Source organism: Vitis vinifera, chromosome 18 (assembly GCF_030704535.1).
Source record: "Vitis vinifera cultivar Pinot Noir 40024 chromosome 18, ASM3070453v1".
Taxonomy (NCBI): Eukaryota; Viridiplantae; Streptophyta; class Magnoliopsida; order Vitales; family Vitaceae; genus Vitis; species Vitis vinifera.
This window is the reverse complement of record NC_081822.1, coordinates 34,787,926-34,802,917: the sequence shown is the minus strand read 5'-3', so window position 1 is coordinate 34,802,917 and position 14,992 is coordinate 34,787,926. Positions and strand designations below refer to the sequence as shown.

Genomic DNA, 14,992 nt, shown 5'->3' with positions numbered 1-14,992 from the left:
TCCAATTATGGTCTATGTATGTTGAGGAAAATTCTCCTACCCAGCCTATTCATGCATTCACTTCACAACGTAAATGGAGAGATTTTCCTTAGTATGCAAAAGTGAGTGATAGTTGATCATTTCTTTATAGAATTATTTAATTAAAAGGAATGAAATAATTTCAAATTTGTAAATTTAACTCCTTCCATGGTTAAATTTGAAAAGTAACTAATTTTTATTATAAATGTCCTCCAACTTTTCAAAAATTTTCAAGTAAATTTTAAAAGAGGAAGTTACTTTTACAAGAAAAGGTATTTTTGTGAAAAATGAGTCATTTTTTAGGTTGAAAAATATGCAGTGTTAGATTTACAAGTTTAAGATTATTTCATCTCTTTTAATCAAATAACCCTTCTTTATATTCATTTATTGATTTTAGAGATATTTGGTTAAAAGAGCTAAAACACTTTTGAAATTGGAAGAATAACCCCTCATACTTATTTTTTTTTTAAAAAAGGACCTATTTTAGATGTTTTTGCCTTCTTTATTTCCTCAAAATAACATTCCTAATTCATTTCTCTCATTGCTCATACCCAACTCTCTCTTTCTTTGGGTTTAGACTCTCTCCCTTTTTCTAGTGAAGTTCAAACTCATTACAAAGATCGATGAACAAATATCAGCCACAACTCTCTCATCTTTCTCTTTATTCTTTGTTAGACGTCCTTACGATGGTTTTTTTGGGGCTTTTTATAGTTATTTATAGTTGTTTCTTGTTATGATTTTTTTACATTGTTTTTTGTTAGGGTTTTTTATGGTTGTTTTTTGGTTAGAATTTTTAAAACTGTTTATTATTGAAGTTTTTTGCTTCTTTTTTTTTTGTGATTTTGATTGGAGTTTTTTGTAGTTGTGTGTGTTTTTGTGCAATTTTGAAAGATGAGATCAAATAGAAAGTTGTTGCTAGTTATATCTCTAATCCAACTTTGTTCTCACCCAATCCTACAATCCATCATTTAAGTCTAGATGAACATTCTAATACGATTTATAAATAAAATGGAAATTTAACCTTAGTTAAGCTCTTTTTAAATGAAATTAAAGACAGTACAATTTAAGTCACTATAATTAAATTATGTATAGATAAAATGAATACTTAGCCATAGTGTGGTTCATATTACCATTATAATTGAGAACTTAACCTTAGGTTTTTTTATAAACCAAACTTAACTCTAGTGTAATTCAAGTCATAACTTTAATGAAAAATTAAGCTTAGTGAAAAAAAAAAAAAGTAAACTAAAGAGATAAATGCATTATAAAGAAGTAAGAAGGTGATGTTTTTAGAGGCAAACAAAACAAAGAGGGGGTAAAAGAGTTCAAAAATGATCATTTCTCAACAAAATTAAAAGAGGTTATTTTTACAATTTGATAGTTATTTTGACCCATGTATCCAAATAATCCTCAATTATATATATATATATATATATATATATATATATTGTGCAATATCAAACTAAAAGATCTAGTAGCATATTTTATTAGTGCATGATTTGTCTAGTTTACTTTCATCTTGTTAACCTAACGCACACATTCACACAAGTAGAAATAAATTAAAGGTGAGATTTTTAATGAGGTTTGGTGATCATTTTGATCCTTATGTTTATGAAGTGCACCAACACTCAAGAATCCACTAACCAAATGAAAGAAAAAGGTTATAATGGTGAAGACTCTCACTCTTTTCTCAATTGTAATTATGCTCCCTCTAAAAACAAAACCCTCAGTTATAGAAGGGTTTAATATTCGATGGGGGTATACTCATCATTTATCAAATAAAAAAAATTCTAGCTAGACCCGCAACATCCCTTGCAAAGCTCAACAAGACTAATTCAAGCTTCACAATCTAACATATTTAACTAAAAAAAATAACTCCTATAAATAAGCCCAAAGATCAACAATGATGAGAAAAGGTTTTCCTTTATTAAGCTCACCTCTCCCCTTCCAAACCCCACTTCTAGGTTGATCCGTTTGATAACCTTCTAAGGCTACATTACCTTTGAATCTTCTAACCCTCTCTCATTTCTTATTCAAATTTGAATCTTCCTTCATTTACATGACCACCTCTAATAAAGAACATTTTTCATTTGCATAACTGATCTCCTCTGATTGAGAATATTCTTCTATGAAGAAATTAACATCAATACAGTTTAGTTTACACACTCAATAATCCTCTTTTGGACCTATTATCTCATTAACATCATATATATTCAATTATTATTTTGGACACCATACTTATGCTGTGATTCTTTTCTTACCATCTCAATATTAAGGCAGGAACAATTTTCAATCTAAAAAGCCCTTCTGTTAAGCTTTTACAATGACACAATGGATACATATGCAAAATAAAAAAAACTTGCCTATCCAACAAGTTGTATAAGAAGGCAAGAATCTAAAACTTTTTATTACTTCTATAAGAAAAGATTGATAATATAAATGCTTCAACTCTCAAAAGTTACATGGAATCTCTTGTACCTCTTTTTCTGAGGCTTACAACATAATCTAATTCTTGTCAACTCCATTCCTTCACCTATAGATCGAGTCATATATTCAACTCCTTTCCTCCCTTTAACAACTTCACCAAAACTAGCTCCATTTCTTCTTCTCTCAAGATTGCTCGCTACTACTACAGACCCTCTTGGGTTCACATCAATAATCTTAAACAATCTCAAGTAATCTTCAAGTTTACAGTCAATTACAGCAAAATCAATGTTCTTAAACCCCATGATCACCTCACAAGGATCTCCATGTACAAGCTCAACCACGTCTTCGAGATTATAGCAAGAAAGTTGAGCTTTGCAATCCTCTATATCTTGAAGTTGATGAAGAATGCAGATGAATCGAGCTTTGGTGTGCTTTGCAGCCACTGCAAGTGCAATTGTTAATGGGGTGATGCCTTGGTCTGAGGTGATTTGCACCATTAATTTAGCTTGATTTCCTGCTGCCAAAGCTGATATGAACTCCATGCATTGGGGTTGAATGAGATTTCTGGTTCCAAGAGTGCAATCTTGATCATCGAAGTGGGTTTTACACTTTAAAAACAGAAATAAAGATAGTGAGAACCCTAGGGAGTGTTTTTACTTAGAAAGTGCAGGAAAATGGAAAAGAAAATGAACTAATTACACAAAGAAACTTATGTCTACATCCCATTTGATTCCTATCAATTGTATAATACAATTTAGCCAACAGCCAAACAGAAAATTTTTAGTTTCATTTTATAAATAACCAAACAGAAGAACTTAGATTTACTCTCACAGCCGCCAAACAGAATATAGAAAACTTCCAAGAAAATAAAGATGAGAATTACCAGTTGAAGAGTGTGCAAGTAAGCCTTCATGGCATCTTGAGGAGACCACTTCATTGTAGTAAAGAAAGTAGGAAAACAGAAAATGGAAAATAAGAAGTGGGAAAAGGGAAATGGGGACTTCAGGAAACTCCAGAGAACAGATGAAAAACCAGCTCAACCAATGGTTACTAGTAGGACAAAGGTGGTGGCCATGTATATAGCCTGTGGAGGGTAGTTTTCCACTGATTATTCTTCCATTTTTTAAGGTAACTTTTAGGAATTTCATGAAACTTTATTCCTCTGCAATGACACCGTGACACACTGAATTGAGAAAATGATATACAAATACGTGGCTTTGCATGTAGGTGAGGGTCGTGGCCTCATGAGAGCACTTTCATGTGATGATGCCATAAAAGATGGTCAAAACATCTGGGTGTCGCATAGTGTTTAGGACATGTGTCTTTGGGAGAGAGTACAGTTGTCACTGATGGAGATTTTGGCGGTGAAGAGGTGGCTTTTGGAGTATGGGCAATACACGGCGTTTTGGATAATTGGCCTTGCATCACCATCACAAAGGACCAAAGTGATGCTTGCAAACAATTATTTTGGTGACACCAACTTTACAGTTGTCTGGCATCATAATTAAACTCGGTGCTACTTCTCGAACAATTTAGACGGGTTGAAAGGGATTGATGGCTTAATTAGAATCTAATCAGAATCAGGAAATAATTAATTTGAGTCTAATATGACTCGATCTCTAATTGTGGTATTCAACTAAAGTCTAATTTAATCTTATTTTTTTAAATTCGAATTGAATTCAAGTTGATCGAATTTGATTCAACTTAGTTTGATTGATTGAATTGAATAAATCGAAATTTATATGCTCTATTAAAAAAATATATATATTTATATTAAAATTTAAATAGTAAATATCATAAAATTTTAAAATAATAATAAAAAATGATATATCATTCTAAAAAAATAAAAAATATATGATATAATTATAATTATTTATAGATTTATTTAAAATTTAACAATAAAATAAATAAATGATTAATATTATTATATAGGATGATATAAATCATAAAATTATTAAATTAGGTTAAAATTAGTCTTGAATTATCTGAATCTTGATCATACTAAATCAAAATTGAATTCAAATTGAAGAAACTTAATTCAAACTCAACTTGAATATTTAATTAATTTCTAAGATTAACCAAAGGTTAAACTATCTTACAGGTCTTAACAAAACCATATCGCTTATAGAGTGCCTCAAAAAGCAATTGGAGAAACCCTCAAAATCTTTAATTCTAATAGTGGAATAATCGTCTATGAAAATGATTCAAAGATCTATCTACCCGATGAGAATCCATTTGGGGTGATTTTCTAGTATGAATAAGGCCATTGAAGAAAGAAGCCTTGGAGCAATATTTTTAGAATCACTACCATCTCTCTTTTATCTCAATTTAGTATTACTATTTTTCCAATTTTTTATATCATCCACTTTTAGCTATTATGAAATTTTAGTTCTAAACATTTTAGCTTACAGGGAATTTATAATAATATTCACAAAAACATTTAGGACCCTAATTACAAAAAAGACTACCCATTGCATTATTGGTACTGTTGTGATATCTCAAATTACAAAATTTTCACCACCTATTTAGAGTATCTCAATAAAGGATTATTCTACCGACAAAAAAAAAATCTAAAAAAAGTATTTAAATAATTTTCCCATTAATTTGGAAAGAAACAAATTGATGTCATGTATTATATGGAAATAAGGGCAAAAATCATAATTTAGGCTCCATGTTATCACTAAACATACTCCTAAATTAATCAATTATACATTAGCTTACATATGCTCGACTTTCTTCTATTTTTCATTTGATTATTAATATTTCCAACTATTTTTATGAATAATAATGTTATTGGAAACTTTTTAGGATATTTGAGAAGTGAGAATGAGATATGAGTAGAGTCTAATAATCCAAGTTGTATGAAAATTGATGATACAATCTTGTGTCGACCAATCAAAAGTTTTAGGCTAGTTGAAGGGGTGGGGGCTCAAATAATCTAAACTCTTTAAAGATCAATCTCACCAATTTTTAGAAGATTTGGCCATAATTTGTTTATACAAATAAATCAGTAAATATTGATGAAAAAGAGAATAGTGTTAAAGGAGCTTTCATCCAAAGATAGAGCTAAAATGTGGCCATCACAAGTTTTGGCACAATGTTGAGCAAAAAATGTCCAAGTACTATAAAAAAAAATGGCATCACTTTATATCCTAATGTCATTTTCTCCTACTTTGGCATTATTTTGTGTTGTAACTCCATAAATGTGCAAGGTCCTTATTTTTGGACTTTTCCCTAATCTTCCATCTTATTTTTTTTTATGCCTCCATATGATACACCACTAAGAGCAATATTGAAGCACTTATAAAAAGCCATTCTGCAACTCCTTAGAGGCTTCTTCTTTCTTTCTCATATTTTTTTTTTACTTATTCTTCTTCAGAAAAAGCTTAGGAAGGAGACCTTGTTGATCTAGCTAGGGTTTGCTGCTAATACCTTCATTTTATAATATTTTGCTCCTTTTAATTGATTTGTAATGTTTCAAACTCATTTCCTTTTATTAAACTTGAATGTAGTTTGTTTTAAACTTTGATTTGATACAATCTTGGGTTTTAATGTTTAACTTTTTTGTACTTTTTCTTTGCTATTCACTTTGTATCTATTCTCATGTCTTTTGAGTAATATCATAGGCTGAGGAGAAGAGGCTCCTTAGACCCTCCCTTGTGCCCATAAAATGATCCTTAAAATTTAGGTATTTGTTAATAAATTCAGTTTCAAAGTTGAATCTCTCTATTTTCAATTAAATATTTAAAAAAAAAATCCATCTTTTGAAAAATCGAGTTTAATGCAAAAATAATACAAGTGATTAAAAGTCAGTATTTTTGTATTTGTTCTTTAAACAACCATTTTTAAAATAATTTTTCTAAAAACACCCATAAAAGATGCTGAAATTTTTTAGATGGCCCTTGGTTTATAGGGCATGTGTTTGGTGGAAAGTAGAAATTTTGCATTGTCGGGCTGTGTGGTTCTCAATATTAATTTGTAAACAAGTATTTATTTTGAAATGATAAAAAGAACAATATCAGTTTATTGCACCAGAATATTGAGAAAGTATACATTGGAATTGATAAGTAATTTAAGAAAGTTCTTAGAATTAATTAATATTTAAATATAAATCGTAATAATGCTTTAAAGAATATATGTACTAACACATTATATTACAAAATAAAAATAAAAACACTCAAGAAATGATAGTCTTAAAAATATTTTTTTTTTAAAATTTCAAAAATACCTTTAAATTTTACCAAATGCTTAAATTTAATAATAATGATAATAACAGTTATAGTAATAATAATATTTTCTTTTTTTTAATAACCAAGAGCTTTCCATGACCGAACCCTTAGGACTCTCCATAAGGACCCAGACCTCAGAGTGTTGACTGTGTCCGCAACAACTAGCACCGGATAATTCGAAGCCAAGACCATGCACGTTTACCACACATCCTTAGGAATGGCAACAAGACGGGTTTGGGACGGATCGCTCCCATCCCAACCCCGCCCCATTTATTAAAAACAATTCTCATTTTCATCCTGTTTAAAAAATTAAATTGGGTGGGACGAAACAAGACGGGTGTGGGATTTTTTTTTTTTTAAAAAAAAAATTACTTTTAAAATTTTTAATTACATTAAAATAAATATATTTTATAAATAATAAAATTATTATATTTTTATAACTTATTTTATTAAAATTTTTATTATTATCTATATATTAAAAATAGTAAAATAAAATTTTAAATTAAACTAATTTTAAATTTTAAATTTAATTTAATTTTAAAATTAATTTTATATATAATCGGGACGAGACGGGACAAGATGAGGCAATACCTGAACCCGTCCCAAACCCGGCCCAGGTTTTAAAAAAAAATCTTATACCCGTCCCAAATCCGTTTATTAAATTTAAACCCCGTCCCATTAGAGGCGGGATGAGATGAGTACCCGAAAAAACCCGCCCCGTTGCCATCCCTACACATCCTAATAATAACTCTTTTAAACATTAAAAACCATAATCCTTTTTCAAAATCACTTTCAAATTGAATGGATTCTAAGTGCAATGAGAAATTCAAGAAATTCAATACTAACCATCCACCAAGGGCTTTTGTGCTGTTACAAGCCCTTGGAGGTCACACTTGTAATAAATTCACTCTTTACCTACTTCTGCCTTTGCTCAAATAGCAAAGGAGTCAAGACATCCCAATATTGGAAGAACCCATGTCAAGAAAAGAAATATAAAAATAAAGGATAAAAAAGAAGGAAATTCAAGAATTTCTAGACATCATCCTTCTTAACCTCAGGAAATGTATATAAATGCAAAATTCTACTCAAATTTACACTCTCAAAACACAAGATTGGAGAATAAAGACACCCAGTTTCCAACTCTTACCCCTATTTGAATTTAAATCCCAATTATAAAAATAAAATAAAAAAATAAAAAAAGAAAGAAAGAAAGAAAGAAAAGGGAGAAGAAACAGATTCAGCTAGTTGAGTCTAGAACTATGCATATTTATTTATGTAGCATAGCACAATAGAAACAGTTCCCTCTCTTCTCTTCCTTAACCCAAGAAAACAAAAAAAATGATACAAGGATTTCTATTTTGGTCTTGTTGATGATATGGTTTCAATTTTTTTCTTTTTGGGTCATCATTAAATATATTCCAATTTACATAATAGTAATGTGCTTGCCAATTGGTTATGCATATCATAGTCTCATATGCTTACTTGAAGCAAATTCACAGCCCGGTGTTTACTCGATGTCTTTTACAGCATCCTGCATCATCAGCGGCAAGAAAGCATTGAATGAGTAACCAGGAAACCACAAATCAACTGTTTAGGATGGACTGGTTACAGCTATGCATGAGTTGGCTCAACTCTGAATTAGTTCAAGTATTAGGGTTCACAACGACAAATGGACCTCATAGGGCAATGTCTACATAATGTCATAGCATAACCTTAAAAAAGTTTTGAATGATGGGAATTTAGCCTAGTGTATGCTGTTGGTCTGTTACCCAATAGCTTAAGCTTTTAGGTCAAAACCCTTTAATTGGTAAATTGAACACAATAGCATAGTTATAGGTAACCAAAGGTCTACAAAGGTCTCGAGTTCGAGTCTGTCCCATCGTCCATCTGTTTATTCCTGCAACTAATTATTTGTGATTTGAGATCTGTAAAGTGTGATCACATGTCCCATTTTCAAGTCTCTCTCTGTTTATTCCCACAGCTGTTTATGTGTGATTCATAATCCATGATTGTCTAAAGAACGTTATGGTTGACAGATAATATAGAATAGGTGGTAAAACCAATTAGACAATTTGGTATGGGAATTTTGGTATGCAAACGTATGTCAATATGATTGGATGGTCAGATAGAAAATAGAACTTTTGTTATAATTGTAATCTGGATACTCTTTTTGTTGGCATTGTAGGGGAAAATTAGCATGATATCAAAATTCTAACAGAAGAATTACCTTAGCAAGCCGTGTCACATACGTTGCAGCCAATGCTGTTACCAATAGTCCCAGGCCTAGTGTTATTAGTGAATTGTTTCCTCCAAGCAAACCAATATCAGATTCATCTTGCTGAGAAGTAATTCAAATGAAAAATAAATAAGAAAAGAGACTTCCAGAGTGATCTGACAACAAATCGTCCTACTTAATGGAAAGAACCAAGGAAACTAGAAAGTACAGCCGAGAAGTAGTAATTCCAAGATATTGCATTACCTTGGAAAAAGTAATTCCAAGGTAACTGGTGTTTTTCGTCTTCTTGATAAAAGATGGTGTTTGACCAAATATTCCTAACTACATATGGCTCTGTGTATTAACCTCATTCCATCACTGATACGATAACATAATGCAATATCAACGTACCTAATAGATTACTATCAAGGATGCTAAATTTTGCTCCCTGCCATATGGTTATTCTCTAAGCTAATAAAATATGTAGGAAATGGTTCTTCACACATTTTTCAAAGGGGTTACGGCATTGATAAATTGGCTGAGAACAGATTATGAATCATATATCTAGCAGGGGTGTCTTCTGCACCTCTTCCTCCTTTGATGCTTTTAAAATAAAAGGTCATTAATATTTTTATTTGTTTAGTAAGCAGTAAAAAATTAAAAGTGATAAGTGTATGATATGCAGTAGCAGGATAAGCCAATGATAAACTCACAATGATTGCTCGCCCAAATGCACCAGCACTCACATAAGCCCATGTTCCAGGAAGCATTCCCAGCCAACTGCATGAAAATTATCATATGAGCTTTATTGGAAAGTGGATGACATTTTCAAAAAGGATCTACAAGTTTATTTGCAAATTTTAACATTCCACCCATAGGTTTTTTAAGATGGTCAGCTTGACCGAAAGAAAATGTTAACCCATTGATGGATCTCGATTTGATACATTAACCCAACAGTATTTTACATAACACACTGACTCAGTAGCCAATTTTAAAATTATTGTTAACTCTCTCAAAGAACTAAACAAGTAAATCATTTCTTCAATCAATTCTTCCAAAATTATAAAAAAAATAATCAATTCTTGTAACAGGAACATATATATATATATATATATATATTTCATAGGTATTGTAACACACACAAATGCATGTACACAAAACAACCATTACTTCAATATGAAGTCAAGCCAATTTCAGATTTTTGAACCTATTTTGATTTTAATTAGGATTAAGTAAAAATAATTAAAACATTTACTAATGATTTGAAAAGAACTATATAATATTGTCATTCGTTTATTATTTTACCAATTAGCAAATCAGGTAGTCACCTTTTATAAACCAAAAACCTATCTATCAACAACTTCAATAAACCATAACAATTGGGACACAATATAACAGGGGCCAAACAATAAGCCAGCCATGATAACAAAATTACACTAGCCTTTTTACATGAGTAAGAAGAGGTGAAATTGAAGTTCACAACTCCCAGGAAAGAGAGTAAAATTTGATTGAAGTTAAGAGCAAAAGCATATTAAAATAGTGCAGGTGCCAATAAGCGTGAATGGGAGAACCGATGTCTTCAAATCAATCACAACCCACAAGAAACTTTTTCCAATAAAGAAACCAAAATGATAGGAACATTAAAATGGCTGAAGAAGAAGCAAACCTTCCCAACACATATGGAACAAACTTAACAGATGTCAATCCATATAAATAATTCCCAAGCGAAAAGGGAAGTAAGGGACTTAAACGGAGGAGGGTAACAACTCTGAAACCATTTTCTCCAATTGCTTTGTCAATTGCAAGAAATTTTTTGTTTCCTTCAACTAATTTAAGAATACGTTCACGAGCAAAATATCTGGCAATTAAGAAGGCAACACTTGCTGCAACCTGAAAAGGGTTAAAAAAAATATACATTTTTTAGTAAAAACTGTGCCCATCACATTTAAAACAATAAAGAAAAAGAAAAGCACTTAAGGTTGCTAAGTTGTTCTATTTTAATTGCAGAAAAACAACTTACTGTTCCACTAATCGAAACAATGATAGTGCCAGTAAAAGAGCCAAAAAGCAGACCAGCTGACATGGTCAATGGAATGGCTGGAATTGCAAGGATCTAGAACAACATAAATAATTCAAGTTCAGCTTTAGAACAGGATAATAAACTTCTGTTAAAATTAAAAACATGACATGAATGTGTTTTCAGAACAACTACCTGATGGAAGTCAGATAATTATCAGGGTTAAAAACTTTAAATAAATCAGTTGATTATTTGTCACAAACTATGAAGCTACAAAGATTGACATTCCACATCTCTTAGTGATGAGATAAATAGAAATGTGGCCACGTTTATAATGTGAACAACTAGAATGAGAGAAAAGCAAGGTAAAGGTTAGAAATGGATTAATGGAATGCAGCTTGGATAAAATATCATATTTAAGAAAATGGTCAAATGCTTACTTCTAGTCCAGCATAAACTGCTACAAACAAAGCATATCCAGCTGGTCCATAACCTATTCATTCAAAGAATTGTATGAGACTATGATAAGTGGTCTTTTCTATATAGAAAAGAGAGCAATCATAATAATATTACTATATTCTATTTCTATCTATATATGCTTCAAGTACCTATAAAAATAATCAGAGCTACAGAAGCAAGTTTCATGGCAATATAAATCAGAGAGAACGTCCCTTCTTCCCAAAAAAGATCCCAAGCATATATATAAGTTTAGCAAATCCTCAACATTATGAGATAAGTGAGAAATAACAGTACAAGGAAAAGCTGGCAATGAACTGAGGTTGGGACGTGGGAGTTTTCAGGTTTGAGTCCTGGCTATTTTGAAAATTAAAGAAAAAAATTGTTGCCTAGAAAAGAAAGTACAAAGCAAGGCCATATCAACAAATATGTCATCAACTTTTATTCTCTTTAACTTTGAGTTTCAACTTGAAATGCATAAATCAGAATGAGAATCAGATTGCAGTATCATCAAAGGACCAAGGGGAAGCTTTCACAGATCCAGACATTTATTCAAGGATCAGTAATTGGGTGAGAAGCAGTACTAATATATTAGGATAGTAATTTAACAAGTGCTTCATAGCGTTTTTTGAGTAATTAGACTAACATTTTGCTCCATTTCAAGGGGCATTTCCTCCACAAAAAGGGATGGAACACATGAAAATCAGGTAACCTATATTATTTATAGCTTAATACTCAAATAAACCACACCCAAGAAAAAGGGAAGATTGGCCACTCAGCTTGGTCTTTCCTTCTCGTTTTTATATTGACTCAAGGTTCTCTAACAACCCATTCCCCCCATACCTAGTCTATACATTATTACATAATGATTAATGGCCTAGTGGAACTATCATCTTTTGATGCTTCAGTATAAAAATAACAATAATTTTGTTCATTTTTTCCTTTATTTCATTACTTGTTTTCCATATCTTGTTTTTCCGAATTAATAAGAAATGCAAAATTAGTGGTAAAGCAGATAGTAGTAGTATAACACATTTTACACATGACATTGTATGTACATTTTGTAAATCAAACAAATGTCTACTCACCAAGGCAGCCAACAGGGCCATTTCCCATCACCTAAACTCACCTTTAATATTACCAAAACTGGTTTTGGAAAACAAAAGAATCACGAGGAAGAGAAACGACTCAAGTAAACAATAAAATCTCTATGCCAAACATTTTACTTGAATACCATTCTGCTCTACCTGGAGCCAGATGCTCAATTATATCATAGGTTATCCTCTTTTTCCACTGAGTTTCAGCCTAGAGTTTCAAACACACCAAATACTCAGAAATGTAATATGAGCAGTGAGAATTTTGGCTATTTGTTTCGTCCTCCATCTGGGTCTCAGGAAAAAATTATTAGGAGATAATACAAAATAATGAACTTTGCATCTTCAAATTTTGCATTATTTGAATTAAAAGAAAACCCTCATTTGGTTTTGTTCAGTCTTGAGTTTCACATTTCTTCATAAAACAAATAACACAAACACCAAATTCAAGATTCCCATTTTCTTTTCTTTTCCTACAACCTCAAACGGGTCTTGATGAAAACAAAATTGCAATCAATCCAGTTAACAAACACTCCCCAACCCAAAAGAAAAAGAAGGAGAAGTTCCAGATGGGTAATGGATTCCTGCAAACCAGAAAACCTTTATTTGGCTTAGTTCACTAGAGTTTCACATTTCTTCAGAAAACTAAGCAACAGAAACCACCAAATTCAAGTTCTATTAATTACAGTTATTCTCCTATAGTTTCTCACCAACTAAACAGAGCATCAAGAAAGCCCTAACTATAAGCATAATATTCTCTGAAAACCTCTAAATGGCCTGGATGAAACCAAAATCATCACCCCCAGCAACAAAACCCATACCATACTCCAAACCCTCCTCACCTCAACTGCACCCAAAACCACTAGTTGGATTAGTTTAGTGGAGTATCACATTTCCTCAAAAAACAAAGTAACACATAACACCAACTCAAGTTTTTTTAACTTCTTCCCTTTTCCTATTTTGCCTCAGCAATCAACCAACAACAATGAAACACTAACCGTGAGCACAGAATTCTTAGAAAACCTCAAAACTGATGAAGCTCAGATTGTAATCGCCCCGTTCAACATTACCCACACCAGATTCTCCAAAACAAATGGGTAATGACAATAACTGCGAGATTACCTTAAAGGTATCCAGAAAACTTCCCTAAATTGAATCTACAGCCACTATTCAAATTCAAGCTTGTCAATTTCCTTTCTTTTCCTAAAAGAGCAAACAGCAAGCACCTAATCCTCGAAATTTGTCACAAGTATCTCGATGAAACCCAAATTATAATCGCCCCAATCAACAGAACGCACACCAAAATTTCAAGGTTTTTAATTTCTGATTCTTTTCCTTATGTTTATCAGCAACCAAACCGCGCAACAATAAAACCCCAACTGTAAGTCCCCAAATTCTCAGAAGGCTACAAAAAGGGCACCGCGGATGCCCAAATCTAATCGCCCTAACGAACAAAACGCACACCAAACTCTCAGAAAAAAACCAAATATGCAACCAATTATAGCAAATTACCTTCAATGAAGCCCGAAAACTGAGTCAGGAAGGCATTGATCTGGTCCCTGTAGACATACCCAACAGTGGCAAATCCACCAACAACACCCACAAGCAGCAGACCAGCCAAAAGGGTACCTTTAACTGCAGTGTCACCACTCTCCAACCCACCATCGTCACCGTTACCGCCACCACTAGCATCTTCTTCACCATCACTGCTCTTGGGGTTCAAGAACCACCTCAAACTCTGGGGAGCGTTGCTGCCAGAAGAGGTCTTTTGGAGCTGTTTCTTGGTCTGTTTGAGGGAAGAGCATGGCTTGAGGAAGTGGAAGCGCTTGGGCCTGAAGCTGAAGAGAAATGACGAAGGAGAAAACAAGGAGTGGAGAGGAGAGGAGAGGTGGTGGTGGTGATGGCGGTGGCTCAGCCTCAGGCTGAGGCTGAGGGTGGGCATTTTCTAATGGAATGAGCTCTGGATAAGAGCCCCTGCAGCCAGCCATGCGGTAGTTGAAGTTTCTTATGTGTGGCTTTGCTGGAAGCAATCTCACCTCATATTCCCATTATTCCACATTCTTCTCCATAAAAATAAAAATTTAAAATAAAAATAAAAATAACCACCTCATATTATGTAAGGGTGTTTTAGTCATTTAATTTTTTCAATTGTAATATTTGAAAATAAAATATTAGTAAATAAAATCATCCCTTGATTTTATATACAAGCCCTAATATTTTGGATACATAATAAAAAAAAATCAACTTAATTAATTAATATTAATATTTGTTTATTTTTCTTTAATATATATGTATATATAATATTTTCTAATAAAAATTATATATTTAATAAAATTTTAAAAATATTGAATACTTTTTAATTTGTTTGATTGCTAAAAAGATGCTTGACAACTTCTAAGTTAATTGCTTGTTTTTATATGGTATATCTCTATATTTATAAAGTTGTGATTAAAATATGTCTTTTATTATTAAGATTAATTTATTTATTTTTGGATTTTAAGTTAGGAAATAGTATCAAATCTTAATTTTTAATTTT

The 14,992-nt window shown here is 31.9% G+C and overlaps 2 protein-coding genes across 2 annotated transcripts; both read right to left on the bottom strand.

The window, feature by feature from the left end:
- Positions 1-2,400: 2,400 nt before the first annotated feature.
- On the bottom strand, positions 2,401-3,623 carry LOC104877982 (uncharacterized). The gene is made up of 2 exons (XM_010647630.3): positions 3,329-3,623; positions 2,401-3,053 (listed from the first exon to the last, which is right to left on the bottom strand). The coding sequence occupies exons 1-2, from the start codon at positions 3,380-3,382 to the stop codon at positions 2,463-2,465; spliced, it is 645 nt and encodes a 214-aa protein (XP_010645932.1). The 5' UTR covers positions 3,383-3,623; the 3' UTR covers positions 2,401-2,462.
- Positions 3,624-7,919: 4,296 nt separating this feature from the next.
- Positions 7,920-14,462, bottom strand: LOC100246522 (uncharacterized). The gene is given in 8 exon segments (XM_010647562.3): positions 7,920-8,205; positions 8,902-9,012; positions 9,603-9,669; positions 10,556-10,779; positions 10,910-11,002; positions 11,347-11,399; positions 13,969-14,330; positions 14,332-14,462. Coding segments are annotated over 8 exon segments (1,047 nt in total). The 5' UTR covers positions 14,445-14,462; the 3' UTR covers positions 7,920-8,181.
- Positions 14,463-14,992: the final 530 nt, after the last annotated feature.